General features: G+C 33.9%; 1 protein-coding gene across 1 annotated transcript in view; it reads right to left on the reverse strand.

Annotated features, from left to right (window-relative positions):
- The window catches only part of STK33 (serine/threonine kinase 33), a 188,247-nt gene that overhangs the window by 59,478 nt on the left and 109,297 nt on the right, over positions 1–19,472 (reverse strand). The window contains exons 6-10 of the mRNA XM_081275523.1: positions 14,081–14,219; positions 11,674–11,762; positions 9,792–9,876; positions 3,892–3,967; positions 7–119 (exon numbers count right to left, since the gene is read on the reverse strand). Coding sequence (XP_081131649.1) covers positions 7–119; positions 3,892–3,967; positions 9,792–9,876; positions 11,674–11,762; positions 14,081–14,219 — 502 coding nt within the window. The remainder of the gene's footprint in view (positions 1–6; positions 120–3,891; positions 3,968–9,791; positions 9,877–11,673; positions 11,763–14,080; positions 14,220–19,472) is intronic.

Consider the following 19,472-nt stretch of genomic DNA (forward strand, 5'->3'; position numbering starts at 1 on the left):
ACTTACCACAATCACTGACGGAATTCCAGATTGGATTTTCAAAATGTAGTTCTCCCTTTTTTATTAACTCAAAAAGGGTTTCTTCTGAGTTTGCCAAGAAGGGTGCTTCTCCACATAACCTAAACAAAGGCAATTATTTTGTTTAAATATTTAAAATGTAATCAAAATAAAGCCATTGCAAATTAAGTTTCTGCAGGTCTTTGAAATAGTGGTTCTTTATATTTACAGAAATGAAGAAGAGATCTCTCCAGGTGTAAGAATAATCTGGCAGAAGAAGTATACATATATACACTGAAACCTTCAGATTTGCAAATGATCTAAAGCTCTTCCAGGTGAGGAAACATAAGCTTAAATGGGGTTCAAATACAGGAAGTGTATGAGTCTAATTACAGCTAACAGGAGCAGCTAATAGGGGAGGATACAGTTTGATGTGAGCAAGGGTAAGGCAATGGCTTAAGATACATAATGGAAACTGAACTTATTAAAACATACAATGAGTTGTTAGAATCTAATGAGAGTTTAGAGAGTAGAATGACTATATAAGAGTTTTATTCATGGTGAAAAACTACACAAACAAAAATAAATAAATAAATCAAGACAATGCTGATAATTTATATAGGCTCTGAGACAAAGCCAAAAAGCCATTAAAATGGCCACAATTCATTAATCATGGTGTATGAAATGAAGGCTTGGATGAGGAAAATCAAATGATGATTTGACCCTTGTTCTGAAAGAGTGAAAGCTGAGTATACACAACAACCAACATCAGTAAAACCACAGAAGTATATTATAAAGTAAACCTGGGCCTGTTTATATATTCTATACTTCAGTAATTATAGTTACATTTTTTACTGATTTTCTTTAGCGATGTTTTCCAAGTTCTCCAAAAATCTAACTCATGAACATTTCTGAATAAGTCAAATTTGATAAATGTTTTTCATGATGATTACTTTCCCAGGAACTTTAGTTACTTTCATCCTACTGGTTTATCAAACTAGGCTGGACGATTAGAGCTCTTCATTTACCAGAAGCATCTTGTTAAGAGGTCAGTATTTATCAAATTGCTATGGAACCTTCATTTTAATACTTAAAATTTATACAGAACTTTCTGACCTGCCTCTCACTCATCTTATTCGCCTTGCTATTTTTGGTTTAAAAACATGATTTTAAAAGTCATAAAAATACAGGGCAGAAAAATGGCCTTATGGGCGATTACTATGTATTATAACAAGTACAGGCCAGCAAAAGCCCAGCTCATTGAGTCTGTTATCAACCAGTGATATGCGAATCCCCCAATTCCTTAGCTGCTCTGATGAGCATGCAACTATAGCTTAAGGGCTACATTTTTAAAAGTCCACTTTTTTCAGTCCTTTGCAAGTTTATTTACATAAAATGTATCTAATGGTTGGTCAATCAGCAGCATATGAAATTTTATGATGGCAATTTTCTTGCACATTCAGAAAAGGGAATCCAAGACATGAAAAAAATGCCTCTTTAAGTCCTCCTATCCTTTTCTTTTGTATCCATAGGAATCAAAACAGCAGATGATAGTAACCACAGAAAGTATTTATTTTTGTTAATTGCACCTTGTGAAAGAATATTATCATTGTCCAATTAAGTAGAAATGAATCCAAGGTACCTAACTGATAAACAAGAAAATAACCCCCCTGGAGAAGGTAATGTGTTTGTGTTCCTGGTGAAGGAATTATCTACAACACGACTGGGATCAGACAGATTAATGAATATGCACTGATTAGCTAAGGAAGAATACCTTAAAAAATAGAAGAAGCCATTATGAAGTTATGCAGCTACGCACTGGAGCAGAACAATTAAAATGATATCTTTAAGAAAGAGAAAGATTTTAAAGATATGTAATATACTCACTTGCCTTAACATCAAATTCAAACTAAGAAGAAAACACTGAAAATGTAGCTTAGTGGTAGAACACTTGCCTAGTACATGAGGGGCCCTGGATTCAATCCCCAGTACAGCAAAAATAAATAAACAAAAATTTTAAAAGGCAGCAGCAAGCAAACACCATGTGAATTGTAGAATAATTGATTATACATATTATATTTGACTTGCTTAGAATGTCTTATGAGTATAAAAGCTTAATTTAAAAGAATTATATTTTAGATAAAGACTGGGGCTCAAAATTTTTGCACTATGATTCTAGTCAGCACAAAACAATGGTCAAAAATTTTGCAAATACATTTATACTTTTTGCTGTATATGCAATGATGTGTGTTGACCAAACTGAGTTACAGCTACAATAAACATCATCCAATTTCTACTGCCTGTGTATTCCATTTCACAGAGCTGTGAAAATGTAACTACTGTGATGTCAATATTTAGAAACCATCTGGAAGAGGTAGTAAGTAGTGAAATCTTCAATATGACCATAAAACTAATGTTGCATCAACATAAAACATTCATATTCACCAAGAGGCAGAACAATGGTCACTAACTTTTCAGAACACCTCTTAGTCAATTCACTTAATTCAATTTAGCAAACATATTGAGCACATGAACACGTGCCTGTTATTGTATTAGATATCAGGTATACAAAGATGAATAACATAAAATCTCTGTTCTTCATGAAATTTAGAGCAAGAAAAACAGGTACAATCTATATAATTATAGTTTCAAAACACATTATGTTCACACATCAAAGTAAACAATTATCATATTTACACAAGTACAAAACAGATGACTTGAATGTTTGAACTGGGCCCACTCAAGAGAGAGGTTTATAGAAAAGAATACATGTATGCATGGGTGCACACATGCATACACATCCAAAGGCAAGCAGCGCAGGGTGTGTTTGAGTAATCTAGAGTGGCCACAAAATAGGGTAGGTACATAGGAACACACACCTAGGCCAAAATAGGAAAGGCATGCTGGAGATAGGTCATGAAAGATTTGCTAAGCTATGCCATGCCAGTTTGCTCTGATACTTTTCTATAGCAAGGAGTAATTATCAGAGGTCTTTAAAATCAAGAAATAGTATGATCAAATTTATGATTTAGAAAGACAACCTTAAGGGCTGGAGTTGTGGCTCAGTGGTAGAGTGCTCGCCTAGCCTGCATGAGGCACTGGGTTCAATCCTCAGCACCACATAAAATATAAAATATAAAATAAAGATATTGTGTCCACCTAAAACTTAAAAGTAAATATTAAAAAAGAGAGAAAGAAAGACAACCTTAATAGCAGCAAGATTAACTGTGGATGGTGACCAGAGCAGGAAGAACAGATAAAAGACAAGACACTGTAATGTTATAGAAAAGAGATTATAAAGAGAAATGATAAAGGTGAAGAGAAATCAAATAGTTAAGGATACTTCAAAGGAAAAAAAAATCACAAGACTTTGGGTTTGACTAAATCTAGAGTGAGGAAGAAGAATCACTGTAGTCTCCAGTAACATTAAGAGAACTAGGAAATGCAGAGCACTCCCTAGACCCTGAACAAATTTCTACCTAGTTAGTGCCACTCCCCACATATGTCCTGTCCACATGGGTAGCTCTACGGCCAGGCTGCAGTACCTTCCTATACCTGATGGACTAAGATTATGAAAAAATAGAAAGAAGTTCTTGATTTGTAAAAAGGGATCAGGAAAGTGTTTAGGACAGTTTTTCACTTTGCTCAGATTATATAGTGTATTGTTGCAATTATAGATCAATGAAAAGCAAAGCTGAAAGTTACAAATTTATAATATTAAAAAATACCTAAGGGATGAACCTGATAACTAATAAGAGAGCTTTTTAGAATGACTCTCCATTTGGTTTTTAAATCACTTTTTAAATATTGCTCAGTTCTAATTTAAAATCATTGTCATTCTACCATCAGAGACTATCCATTTATTTTACCCTGTACAATAAGCAGGCTACTTACAAATAATACATTATGACTCCTATGCCCCAAATGTCACACTGCTGGCTATAGTCGTGGGCATTGATAACTTCAGGTGCTGCCAAACAAGCAGAAATAAAATAGTATTAATAATACAATAAATGACTTTAAATGCTTAACACAAAGCATGAAAAAATGTGCTGATGTGTTGTAATTTATTCCCCCACTGGGGAAAAAAAAAAACAACAGCAGATGTTAAATGAATAATGTACAGGCCTTAACAATTGATGTCCCTGTATTCTCATGCTTATCATTTAGCTTCTAATGGAATGATGGAACTGTATAACCAAATGTACTACTCTTTATTCCTGGGAAAATGTTAGGAAATGATTTTGCAAGATTGTGTAGTTACAGTAAAAAACAACAAGATCTCAGCCCTTTCCCCCAAATAGAATTGAAAACATGCCTTAAATAGAAGTAATTTAAGCAAGTCCAATGTGTAGAAATCTGAATTCACAGAAAAACTAAGAGAAATGGTTATAAATAACTTTAGTGAAAGAATAACAATAATAACATCACAGTACTCCTACAACAGAATATAAATTATTTCCCACATTTTATAAGTGGGAAAACCAAAACAAAGAGAGAAAGCTCCTACAAGACTGGATCAAAAAGCTAGTTAGAGGTTTTGTGAAACTTCAAAAAAACCAGTCAGTTAGTCACAGGATATTCAGGTATTCATGACTCCCCAATTCTGTGATCCTTGCTTTACAAAGATGTTCAAAAAACAACTGATTCCTTAAAACAACTTTCTCAAAATAACATCATTCTTTCCATTTTAAGGGAGTACATTTTTTAAAAACTGGATTTTATTTTTGCAATAACTGGCTTTTTAAAAGGTGCACATGATATTGCAGAAATATGTTCATTTCACTTCTATAGCAATAGATCAGATATCTTTAATGAAAAAAAACAGTTCTAAAAATTATATATATATATATATATATATATATATATATATATATATATATCTTAACAGAACTTTGAAATTTACAAAGCATTTTTGCATAAAAATTTTTAATAAACTGTGTTAAGAATCCTGTGAGATGGGTATGTAGGCATTTGACTCCTTTTAATCAATAAAAAAATAAGGTTGATGCTGGGATTTTGGCTCAGCGGTAGAGCGCTCGCCTAGCACAGGCAGGACCCGGGTTCGATCCTCAGCACCACATAAAAATAAAGGCATTGTATTGTGTCCATCAACACCTAGAAAATAAATAGAAAAAAATATTTAAAGAAAATAAGGTTGAAGTATATTAAGCAACTTCTCTAAAGTCACACAGCTACAGAGCACATCCCACGGAAAAGGCATGTAAACAACTTTTTTAGAAAACAGTTTGAATCTCCCACACTTACACACTGAAACACACACACACACACACACACACACACACACACACACACCTTTATAATAACTACTGAAAGCAAACAGAATTCCCTTTCTACTTTTTTACTCTGCCTTTTACTTTAAAAGAATGAAAAAGCAACACAAGTCGAAAGAGAAGAATGAGAAAAGGCTACACTATAGATAATTAATAAACTTACTAATTTTCCTTCAAATGATTAAAAATTTAGTAATAATTTCCTTTAAGCAACTACTGTACTTGTATTCTTTAATATTACTTAAAATCTTTAAATATTGCATCATTATAGTGCAAGTTGTTCTATGATCGTGTCTATCACAAGGGTAAATCCTGTGACTGGAGACAATGAAGGCTCACCATATTGATGCATCATACAGCAGGGGCTAGGAATTCCTAGGCTTCACTTTTTCAGAATGTTCTTAATTATCAGGGGCATTTCTACTTACACTGTCATCCCAGCCCTCAGGGAGGCAGAAGCCAGAGTAACTGTGCCAAGGAGCCATTTAGAAAGTCAGCAAAGCTCCACAAACCATCTGTCTTCTCTCTAGTTCTCTCACTTGTTATAGTGTAGACAACTAATAAGCAGGCATAAAACTCAGGGTGCTTAGATATATTTTCCCCATGTAACTACAGACCAGCTGTCTTTTGCCAACGGGAAGATATGAACAGAATCTAAAGTAGCCTTTTCCAAAATAAGATAAAACAATTTAAAAACTTTAGTATCAAGCAGGCAAAAAAGCAATAAAAATGAATACTGATATAACAACATGCAAAAAATCTCAAAATCATATGGAACCAAAGAAGATAGACACAAAAGAATATATACTATATAATTAAATTTACATAAAATGTCTAGTCAAGCAAAACTGATTGTGGTGATAGAAATCATCAGGTTTCTGGGACCTAGATAGGAGGTTGACTGAAATGGACACAGAGGAACTTTATAGGATGATAGACATGTTCTAAATCTTCATTGAGGTGGTGATTACATGAGTATATGAAGTTTTTAAAACTCATTCAACTTTACATTTAAAATGTGTGTATTTTACTGTATATAAATTTTATTTCTATAAAGTGAGTTTTTTTTAAAAAAATCTACTATAACTACAAAAAGAACTAGTTAAAGCCCTATCTTGGTGGGTGATTTTAATAACTTTCAGAGATCAAGGGAAATTGAAAATCTTCAAGATACAATCATAAAGATACAATAAGAAAACTAGACAGATGATCCAAAAGGTCATGAAAATAAACTCACATTTACATGAACATTAAACACATCCCAGTCACCTGGAAAATTCTAAACATACCTCTAAATAATTGTTGGCTTAAAGAAGACTAAATCTAAAATTATAGTGTAGTAAGAGATGAATCACAATTAGAACACTGTATGCCAAAAGAGAAGAAAAATTCATAGCTTTACATGTACTTATTAGAAAACAAGAAGACTGATAATAAACAAGCATTCAACTGAGGATTTCCATTTTTTAGGATTTTAGGATTTCAATTTTTTCACATCCTTGCTAACTTCCCCCCCACCCCCCACCCCCGAGTACTGGGCATGGAGCACAGGGCCTCATGCATGCTACATTCCTAGCCTTTAAATTTTTTTTATTTTGAAACAGGGTCTCACTGAGGTTGTTGAGACTGGCCTTGAACTTCTTATCTTCCTGCTTTAGCCTCCAGAGAAGCTGGGATTAAAGGCATGTGCAGACCAAAAGAAAAAGAGAATGAACTCAGAAAGATAAAAGTAGAAATTTATGAAAAAGCCATCCAAATACTGTAAGATATGAGCTAGTTCTTGAAAAGCCCAAGAAACTGCCCTAACTACTAACAAATTTGATAAAAAAATAATAATAAAAAGTTGTGTTAGTACAGGAGCAAAAATTGAGCTCTAAGTGCCAAGCACTGTTTTAAGCTCTTTACTCCCATTTTCTCATTTAATTCTCATTTTAACTTGATAAAATCCTCCTCCTCCCTGTTTCATTTTGTGTCCTCAGCACTTCTCTTTAACAATATATATATATATATATATATATATATATATATATGCAATATATATGCAATATGCACATTTACGCCAATGAAATAACAATTTCTAGAAAACAGTCAATATTATCAAAATTATTCAAGAAGTGAAAACTGAAATAATGCAATATAAATGAAAAATATAACAGAAACAATATTTGCAAAGGATAACAGGACCAAAAACTTTTAAAGGGAAATTTCAAACTATTAATATATAACATCTATCATGTAAAATGTTCATGGGCATATAAAAAGTGAATATTGTTTTTAATTTTTAAATGGTGCCAGCATACCCAAAAAGAAGAAAGCAACAGTCAAAGTTCCTACATAAAGTGGTAGCAAATTGAATAGAGCAATATATTAAAGCAACTTTGCAAATATGCAAGAGTGATTCAACATTTTATAATCTATTAATGAAACTACATACACACACACACACATATTAAAGACATTTCAACAGAGAGGATATTATGAATAAGACACTCAACAATGTTAACCATTAGGAAATGCAAATTAAAAACCACAATGAGATAACACTTTATACCCACTACAATGCTACAATTTAAAAGATAGTTAATATCAAAGGTTGGTAAGTAGCCGTAGGCTAAAGCAGGAAGATAGGAAGTTCAAGGTCAGCCTTAACAACCTCAGTGAGACCCTGTTTCAAAATAAAAAATGTTTTAAAGGCTAGGAATGTAGCAGACCCTGGGCTCTATCCCCAGTACTGGTGGGAGGGGGGTTCAGGGTGGGGTGGGGTGGGGGGAAGAGTTGGAGAGTTGGCAAGGATGAGAAAAAATTGAAATCCTTAAACATTACTGGTGGAATGGTAACAGCCACCATGGAAAACAAGTTTGTCAATTTCTTAAAAAGTTAAACATACACTTAACATATGACTCAGCAATTTCACTCTTAGGTAAATACCCAAGGAAAAATGAAATGACATGTCCTCACAAAGACTTGAGCGTGAATGTTCATAACAGCATTATTTGTAATAACTTCACACTAGAAACAACCCACGAGTGCATCAGCTAGTGTGGCATACCCATGCTATATAACTATTTAGGAATATAAAGGAACAAACTAGAGACAAATTCTACAACATAGATGTATCTCAAAAATATTATGTAAGAGAAAGTAAGCCAGGCATAAAAGTCAACATAGTATAAAAGACCACATTATCATATGATTCCTTTTGTATGACATGTCCAGAAAAGAAAATTCTAGAGAGAGGGGGAAAATAATCAGTGGCTACTTGAGGGTAGGATAAAAATGAGATTGAGTACAAATGGGCATGAGGGAACTTTTGAAACAGAATTGTGATAATGGCTGTATACTCTGTGAATATGTTGTTTTAAAACTGAATTGTGATGATAGCTGTATGACTCTGTGAATATATGAAAAATCAATGAATTGTACCTATTTATGGTATTTAATTAAACCTTGATAAGCTGTTTAAAATTACATTTAGAAAAAGGAAATGTGTTGGTTTAAAAAATATATTTAATCAACCAATCTTTATGAAAAACTGATGGTGTAAAGGTAAAATTTCTAAGCTGCAAAATCCTGAGTTAAAGTGTAAAAGACTAGGGCATTGTACAGCTTCTAGATTACAAGGCCTGGGCTAAAAAGTAAAAGACCATTGTTAGAATTGAAAAAGTCTATTGTTACAATTCCCCTGCTATCCCCGGAACCTGTAATCTCTGTGAAGTTGTTAGGACAATGCGGGAGCTGCCCAGTAAATATCTCCATTGATTCCCTGGTTGTTTAATAGCTAAGGGTTCCAAGTAGCATGGCACGTAAGCATATAGGCCCCAGAACCAATCAGTTTGAATGTGTACCCCACTTAGAAGTGACCAATCACCCCTGCCCAAACTGTTTCCACCAATGAATTGACTAATCATGTATCAGAATTGTTGTTCAATTTTCCCGCGCCTCATGATGATTTGTTCTGATGTATGCAAAGCCCACTGCCCTCTCCAAAAAGTGTACTTAAGCTCTGCTTGACCTCTGCTCTGGGCTCTGGGCTGCTCTCCCTTCTTGAGTGAGCACAGAGCCCCAGCGCGCTGGAATGGATCCCTAATAAATCCCCCTTGCCATTGCATGAAGTTAGCCTCGTGTGGTCTCTCCTTCTCCGACGCTTCGCCGGACCCTTACATTGGCAATAAAATTGAACAAAAATGCAAAGAAGCAAAACATACATGTGATTTTAGTGTGATTTAACAAAAACAGTAAGTTTGAGGTATGTTTACCTAAGAGATAAAAATAACTTTAAGAAGATCCCAGAGAAACAACAAAAATTTCAACAATCACTGAAAGTAAGAACTATGAGAAAAATGCTAGAACAATTGAAATTATTTAACCTAAGAAAGAAAATGTCGATTGATCAAGGGCCATTAAGTCATGATGGCAAAATCAAATCATTCAAATTGCACTCTATACTAATTGTTCTACTTTTTACAGAGGAAAAAAAATCTTTTAAGTCTACTAACTTACCCATATAGATAGGAGTCCCACATGTGGCCTGCATCATGGCTTCAGCTCTACCATGTTTCTTTACTGCCAAGCCAAAATCAGTCACCTAGAAGAAAAAAAGCAGGCATAGTCACCCATTTTCCTATTCCAGACTTCACTCATTCTGAAGATAGGACTTTCACCACATCATAATTGCATTTACTTAGATATTCCTATGGGTGGGAACTTTATTAACTAAAAAGACTTTTATTAACTAAAAAGACTTGTGTTAACTAAAAAGACTTTTTATCTCCCCACCCACCTCTCTGTGTGGGGAAGAAACCTGATAGAATGAAGCCTGGTTTCTCAGATCTTGAGATAACACCCATGATGTTGATTGTTCATGCCTCTGATTAAATTCACCAGTTCAAAATAGGAGTTGTATCTTGAAAGAAGGGATCTAACTTTTTTCATTGCAAAATACATTCTAGCCTTAGTGTATTATCTATTTTCCTGATACTCAAGATATGTTCCATTTTAAAGCGCTGTTATAAATCAAATCATTACCCTTATGGGCATTCACTGAAATACCCTTTTTATAGTTATTTATAATTGGTAAATACTACCTTTTCTTTACTATGATTTCCTTTTGATTCTAGAGTATACTAATTAAAACAATTACTATCCTATTAAAAACTATGAGAATCAAATTAACAAGAAAAAAACTCATAATAATGCAGTGTAACTATGAATACTCTAGAGGCTTACTGCTTGCAGCTGCAGTCTTTCTGCTCCATTCTAAATCTTAGTAATTAAACATTTGGTTATTAAATATTGAGTGTGTACCCTTGGTCTTGTCTCCCATGGTAGAAGACTCTTGAGCCAAAAGCAGAAAAACAGACAAATCTATTCATCATACAACCAAATACAGCCTCTTGGTACTCACTAAATGCAAAGCTTTTAGTACCTTATGGAGTAAGAAAATGTTCCTAGTTAACATGTGATATCACTATTTTTCTAAAATATGAATCAATTTTTCCAGGCATTTTCACAAATACCTACTTTGAGCATTATGATACATCTTTCTCTACAGAAAACCTGTACAGACATCAAATAGACCAAAGCCTTCACAATCCAATTTAGTTCTTGGAGAGCATCAATTCCTTCATTTGCCAAAGATTAGTTGAGCACATTCTATGTCTCAGGGACTAATCAAGGTTCCAACAGAGCATAAGACATACACAATTCCTGACTTCATGGAGTTTACAATGGAACTATTTAGGAACATTTACTTCAGTAAACCAAAAGTACTGCATTGAACTTTTTCTAAGGACTTAGCTTCAGCAACAGCAAGTTACTCACAGACAACATTTTATTCCGAGATAAAAACATGTACGTATTTTGAAAGCAGCCACTATTAAAGTGCTGAGTAATAAATAATATATCCTATCATTTATTTGACATTAAGGAATAAAATCTTCAAGAATAAACACTTGGCACAGTAATTGCGCTTAAGACATAAATATTAACACCCAGGAAAATTTTCAATGAGAAATACAGACTGTAGCATTAATTTAGCATCAAAAGCACAGCCAAGGTGTGTTTTTCTCTAAATCTGTAACACATTTACATCAAATTACCAGGCATAATTCTGAAATTAATTAGAATTCAGAGCATCTGTTTGCCTGCTATTAACTAATGATTTAGAACATCCAAATGAGTATGTACTTTAAAAAACACCACTTAACTTGTAAAATTATTCTTGTCAGTTACAACCTCTTTTGTGAATTTTCTATTTTTTAGCACAAGTAACTTATTTTCTGGCTGCTTAAAAGCAATTGATATATATCTAAAAGTTGTACTCTGCCACTTTGCTAATAAACTATTTATAGGGAAATATTTATCATCATTTTAAATATCTTACCTTTATATTTAAGTTCATTTCATTGTTAGCATCAACAAAGCTGCTTTTTACCAATATGTTTTCCAGTTTTAGATCTCTATGTACTATATCTATCAAGAAAACAAACAAGTCAAATGAAATGTATAACAGAAAAATAAATGGTACATCAATAAGACAAATAAATGTATTTAACAAATTACAATCCACTGCTGAAAATGGAATGGTGGGGGGCAGGGTATAAATCTTACAAACCATCTTCCCTACATTTCTAACCCTATGAAGCCTTTTTTTTTTTTGTCTCCCTCATCTCTACCCATTCCCTTGTTGCCCCAACTGGTTGCTCTTCATGATGTGTAGCCTGGTTAAGTGTGGAGGAGGATCCTGGCCAAGGTGACCTTCCGAGGAGGAGTGAGACAGTGTTAGAAGTACAGTAATGTTGCCCATATCCTTAGAACTTCAAAAGAAGAGATTAATTCTTTACTTCTAAATATGTGCTACTGTCAGTATAAGAATTTTAACACACTTTAATTTGGCTATATGTATATAAACTATATTTATTTCAGTATATTTTTCTATAACATCAGCATACATTTCATACTCTTGGTATGTTAAAATAAAAAAATCCTTGAGACATAAAATCTTTAGTTGAACATGTTAGAGTTTAAGTAGTATTTTTGTGTACCTGCAAATAATCATGTAAAAATTCTTCCTTTGCAAATAATTAATTCAATTCATATCCATAGCAATCATTTCTCTAGATTTAAAAGTTAAGGGTTTAATTGCTAGAAAAATGGAGTTGAATGAGCCCTGCAGTGGTAATTATATCTAGTCATTTATATTTTCCTTACACAATTTACAGGTTTTGTTTTTGGAATTTGTATTGTTCTGTTCCTCTGCTTGTCTTTTCTTACATAAATACCACACGGTTTTAATTAATATATCCTTATGGTGTATTTTGATCCCTGGCAGGGCAAGTCTCCCTGCTCCCTCATTGCTGTTCATTGTTGTACTATCTATTCTCACCTGTTTTAGAATAATCAAGTTTTAGGAAAATGCTATAAAAATTTGGTTTGGAATTATACTGAAGTTATAGCTTAATATGTATGGGAGGATTGGCATGAGCATAATATTAAGCCTTTGCAAAAACAGTTTCCCCTCTGTCTGGAATGTCCTCCCTTTTTTGTCTAAGTTTGTATTCCTAGATTGAATATTGTTTCCTCTGAATTCTTTTCTGACATTCAAAATCAAATGATATATTAACACTCCTGTGTTTCTTGAACTTCACAGGGTTCTCCACCAGAGAAATTTTCATATTTGATTACAAATTGTTTTTTACGCTCAATCTCTCACTAGCTTGAGTTCCTTGAGGGAAGATGCCTTATCTTTTAATCTGTGTAACTCTAAGATCAGTAACAGTGCAATAGGCGCTCAGGAAAAATCTGCTAAAGGAATCTGAGATCTAGTACCAGCTCTGCCCCACCAAACCATGTCACTGCACCTTTTGGGAACAAAGTTTTTTCCTCATCTGAAAGATGAGACAGTTCTAAAGTCATATGGTAAGCCAAACTAACCTTGAAGAAAAAAAAAAAAAAGATGCATGAGGCAAAGCAGCAGCAGTAACATCAAAGAACAGAAAAGTCAAAGAATAATTACCATAATCGTTAAATGTGGTTTTTAAAGTACTGTGAAACTACTCTACATGATGCCTTAATGGTAGATAAATATCATTATGCATTTGTCAAAACCCACAGAATGTACAACACCAACAGTGAATCCTAATGTAAACTATGTACTTTGGGTGATAGTGATGTGTCAATGTGGGTTCATCAATTTTAATAACTGGACCACTCTGGTATGGGATTTTGATAGTGGAAAATGCCTTATATATGTGAGTGCAGGGAGTTTAAGGGATATTGCTGGACCTTTTGCTCAATTTTGGTGTGAGCCTAGCATTCTAACAATAAATTTGAAAGTACAAAAAAGAAAGCCTAGAACACACACATTTTTAATGTTATTAATATATAAATTTTTAGGAAATTTCACCTTTAATATTGTTTTTTCTACTTTGGATATATTGTCTGCTTTTTAAATCACTAAACAGAAATGTTCATAGGACTCGAGGTGCAGCTCAGTGGTAGAGTGCTTGCTTAGCACATGCAAAGCTCTGTGTTTAATCCCCAGCACTATCAAAAAAAAAAAAAAAAGCAATGTTCATAACTGCTTCTTTGTCTATGTAAAATGTAATTGTGTATCTGTTTGTTTCTAATTAAAATGTATCTATACATAAAGTGAAAAGGGAAAACTACAAAATAGCAAACAAGTCTTCTATATTACCAAGTGTTATTTATATGATTGTGAATACAATTACCCTTAAACAAAAGTGATATCTGCATTTATGGACTCATGAGTTGGATGATCCTCTTCTTACCCTTAGTATGAAGGTATGCTATAGCTGATGCAAGACTTTGAATGATCCACCTTGTCTCATTCTCTGAGAAATGCCCTTTCCTATCCAGAACTGCTTTGAGTTCTCCATCCTCACAAAGCTCCATCACAAGGTACATTTTCTGACATTATGTATTTAAAAGAGAGAGCAAGAGAGAGCAAATTATATAGCTGTGTATCTTTAAAATGTTATATATTGTATTACATGATCACAATCTTAATCATCATTAATTCATTCAAAAATAATTTTATCTATTATGTACAGGATACTGAACTGGATACTAGAAGAACATAAGACATAGTCTTTACTCCCAAGAAGTTCCCAATTTAGTTACAATTACAGAATCATTGATAAGTGCTAATGGCCCAAAATGTGATAGGGTTATGGGGGAGGGGCAGTTCTTCTCTGCCCAAAGAACGCTCACAGGAGGGCTGGGGCTGTAGCTCAGTGGCAGAGTACTTGCCTGGTATGTGTGAGACACTGGGTTCAGACCTTAGAACCACAAAAACCAAACCAACAAAACCAAATAAAATAAAGGAAAGCCGTCCAACTACAACTACAAAAAAAAAAAAAAAAAAAAAAAAAAAAAGAATGCTCACAGGAGAGACATTAAAGCCAGATCTAGGTGTTTGAACAGGGATTTGTGGGTAGAAAATGTAGGGGAAGATCAGGCAGAGTACACGGTATAAATTTGAAACAACATCAGCTATTAAAAGGACAACAAATATCTCAGCATTAATAACATTAGAAGCTTGATAGGGTGAGGAGGAAAGAAGTGGTGGGGAAGAAGCTAGAAAGAACAGGTTGGTGCCAGTTGGTAAAAAGTCTTGAATATCATCCTCAAGAGTATAGATTTTTTTCCCACATGCAATAAGCCACTGAATATTTTAAGATAGTGTTTTGGAAGGGGGAATGTTATATGATATTATCAATTTTGCATTTCCAAATGAACACTCTAGCAGTAGTGTAACATCGGGGCTCAGCAAAAATTTTCTATACAGGCCAAACCCAGGAGTAAATATTATAGGCTTTGCAAGCCAGTCTCTTTCATAACTACCTGGCTCTGCTGCTGTAGTATGAAAGCAGCCATAAACAATACAAAAACACTCTATTTATGGACTTGGAAATTTGAGTTTCATATAATTTTCACAAGTCCTAAGATATTATTCTTTTGCATTTTTTCCAATAATTTGAAAACGGAGAAAACTTAGTTTATAGGCCTTAAGAAAATGGACAGCAGACCAGTGCTGACTTCTGTTGATAGTGGGCAGGTATGAGGAATAGAATACAAACAAGAAGGAGGAGGAAAAAAAGATTTGAAAAATACCTAGGAGGAAGAAACAGTGGGGCTCAATGACTAATTGGGTGGAGCAGTAAGAAGATACAGATGAAAGGCCTCTTCCATATTTGCTGTTTCTTTCTTTCTTTCTTTCTTTCTTTTTTTTTGAGAGAGAGAGAGAGGGAGAGAGGGAGAGGGAGAGGGAGAGAGAGAGAGGGGGAGAGAGAGAGAGAGAATTTGTTAATATTTATTTTTTAGTTTTTGGTGGACACAACATCTTTATTTTATTTTTATGTAGTGCTGAGGATCGAACCCAGCGCCCCGCACATGCCAGGCAAGCGTGCTACCGCTTGAGCCACATCCCTAGCCCTGCTGTTTCTTTTAAGGCATATTAATATCTCTTTAGATATTCCAATAGTTAAGTCATCTATTGAGTCAAAATGATTCACAATCAACCAAAATGCAAGTCTTTTTCACATGTATTGCTATGGATAGAGACTACTCTCTGCATCTCCATTCTAACCTCTGCAGCTAGATTTCTGTTGTTCTTAAGATTTGGTGGGGCTGGGGCTGGGGCTGGGGCTGGGGTTGTAGCTCAGTGGTAGAGCACTTACCTGGCAAATATCGGGCACTGGGTTCAATCCTCAGCACCACATAAAAATAAATAAAATAAAGGCATTGTCCATCTATAACTAAAAAAAACTTTTAAAAAAGATTTGGGGGTCTGATTCTGCTCTTATAAGCACTGCTAATACAACTTCAGTGTTCAATATAAACATTAAAGCAGGAAGAGAAGGTTAACATCCTTTCTTCTTACAGACACAATTCTGATTCACTGAACTTCAGACTGCTTTAGAATATCAAAAGTTATCTGCAAAGTCTGACACATAAATAAGCTTTTGAACTGGGCCATACTTTCTTCATTGACAGGATCACTGGTACACAGAGGGAAAGTTGCATTAGTAGGGGTTACAATATTAACTGATGTCAATTTTGAATGCAATTTGATCAAAATTATATCAGTAACATTTATAAAAACAAATTCTTTTTATAATCATTAGAAACAATTGGGTAGATCTAGAGAATGTTTAGATTCATGATAAACTAGCATATGCGGACTGGATGATCAGTAGTAAAGAAATGGGAACCATTTCTTTAAAACGGCTTCAGTGGAAAGTCTAAACATTTGTGAGTGTTTACAAGTTAGGGGGAGGCAGATTTGACCTAAAAACAAACAAAAATGTGATACCAGGCAGCATAAAAAAGCAATCTCTGGGAGAAAGGAAACACAAGAGGCAAGCCCCATGATTATCCTTGCTTCCTGACTGGAGAATTTCCAGACTACAGGCAGGGAGAGAGAAATCAAGCAGGGGCCAGCAGCCTCCATGGATCAAAGAGGTGGAGCTGGGAGTTCATAGGAAAAGTATAACAGAAGGAGAAAGCTATACAGACAGAAAGCTCCAGAGATTTGCCTCCTCAATTCTTCAGCATATGATTAGAGTACTAATCAGCACATGATTCATTCCCAAAACTGGGAAAATAAACATGCAAAAGGAGCTGAGGGAACAATCACTTGAGCTTACACATGGCCAGGAACAGTTTGTGTTCCAATTAACTACTAGATAGAGCAGAGGGGTTTGAAGGGAAGAAAGGGAGCATGGGGTTAGAAATGATGGAGGAATGTGATGGTCATTATTATCCAAAGTATATGTATGAAGACACAAATTGGTATGAATATACTTTGTATACAATCAGAGATGTGAAAAATCGTGCTATATATGTGTAGTAAGAATTGTAATGCATTCTGCTGTCATGTATAAATAAAAAGAAAAGAAAAATATCATAATTCATGGGACATTGAATAGAGTGTGTATACTCAGAAGGCTTGAACCTTGGTAGTAGGGAAAATGAGTCCTGGACTAAGGGCTGCTCTGGTGCCACCTAACAAAGATTAAAGCAAGATTCAAAAGTATCAAACTATTTCCAAGTGACTTAACTATATGCTAGATTAAAGGTCAAGAACAGTTTTAATAATATAAAAATATCTGGTACAGGTACCAATTTTTAATAAGACTTCTGAAGCTCAAGAGATAAAACCAAGAATCAATAAGTGGAATGGCATCAAATTAAAAAGCTTCTACAAAGAGATGGTAACAAGAGCATGAAAAGAGAGCATACAGAATGGGAGAAAAATTTTTCTAGTTACTCTTCCAACTGGGGATTAATATTTGGAATATATAAAGAATTCAAAATAACTTAACTTCAAAAATCCAAATAACCCAATCAATAAATGGACAAATATTATCAACACATTTCTCTAAAAAAGAAATATAGATGGCCAATAAATATATGAAAAAATATTCAACATCCCTATCAATAAGGGAAATGCAAATTAAAACTACACTTGAGGTTTCATCTGACTCCAGTTAGAATGGCAGCCATCAAGAATACAAAGAATACAAAGGGGAATGAAGGGAAGGGAGGTGAGATGGGATAGGGAAAGACAGTGGAATGAATCTGACCTAACTTTTCTATGTACATATATAAATATGCCTCAGTGAATCTCATCATGTACATCTAAAATACACTAATAAAAAAAACCTATAAGTAAATAGCAGAAAGATTGGTAGAGTAGAGGGAAGGTAACAGGGGGAGAAAAAGGGGTAGTACTGAGGATTAAATTAGAACAAATTACATCCTATGCTTTTATAATTATGTCAAAATGAATCCTATTGTCATGCATAATTAAAAAGAACCAATAAAAAAGAATACAAATAATAATTTACATGGTTAAAATAACGGGGAAAGGTACACTTATATATATTTGGTAGGATGGCAAATTAGTTCAACCACTTTGGAAATCACTATGGAGATTCCTCAAAAAGACTAGAAATGAAACCACCATATGACCCAGCTATCCCATTCCTTGTGATTTATCCAAAAGAACTAAAATCAACATACTATAGTGATACATGTACATCAGTGCTTATAGCAGTGCAGTTCACAATAGCCAAGTTATAGAACTTGTCTAGGTGCCCCTCAACATACAAATGGATAAAGAAAATGTGGTATATATACTCAACGAAGCTTTTCATAAATTATGAAATTTAGTCATTTTCTGGTAAATGTATGGAACTTGAGAACATCATGCTAAATGAAATAAGCAGGACTTAGAAAGTCAATGATTGAAAATTTTTTCTCATATGCAAATATAGAGAGACAGAGAAAAAAGGGGTGATTGCATAAAAACAAAAGGGAGTCCAACAGAGTAGAGGAAGGGTATCCAGAGAGAGGGAGGAGGGGAGAACATGGGAAAGTAAAGGGTAACAAAATCTACCCATGTTATACTATGTCCATGTATGAATAACAAAATCTACCCATATTATACTATGTCCACGTATGAATAAACCCCAGTGGATTTTGTATATATGTAATATATATACTTTCTATATATGTATTCTATGTATGTATGTATGTATTCTCTACATATAACATATGTATTCATATATATATGTATATATATAATGTACTAATTGAAATAATAATAAGAATGGAAGGGAGATTAGAAGTGTAGAGCAAGCAGATCGGGGGAGGAAAAGGGAAGATACTGGGGAATGAGATTAATTAAATTATGCTATGTGCATGTATGAATGGGGCATAATAAAGTCCACTATTGTGTATAATTGTAATACATTAATTTAAAAAGAGAAAAGAAAATAAAAGCAATAAGAATTTGGAAAAAAAAGAATATAAAAATGTGAAGTATCCAAAAAGGTAAAATTCACAATGCCTGGTATCCAACCAAAAATTAATAGGTATACAAAGTCTGAAAATATAACCCATAATAAAGGGAGAAAAATATCAATCAGTTGAAACTGTTCTAGAAATGATACAATGTAAAATTAGTAGCAAAAGGACATTAAAATAGTTATTACGACTTCAAGAAGGAAGAAAGATTAGGTATGTTAAGTAGACACATGGAATGTACATATATATACATACATATACACACACATACACATACATGCACACACATACATACAAATAAAATTTCCACTGCAAGAGATTAATATCACACTTAATGTTATAGAAGAA

The sequence above is a fragment of the Spermophilus citellus genome, assembly GCF_964194105.1.
Source record: "Spermophilus citellus genome assembly, chromosome: 2".
NCBI lineage: Eukaryota > Metazoa > Chordata > Mammalia > Rodentia > Sciuridae > Spermophilus > Spermophilus citellus.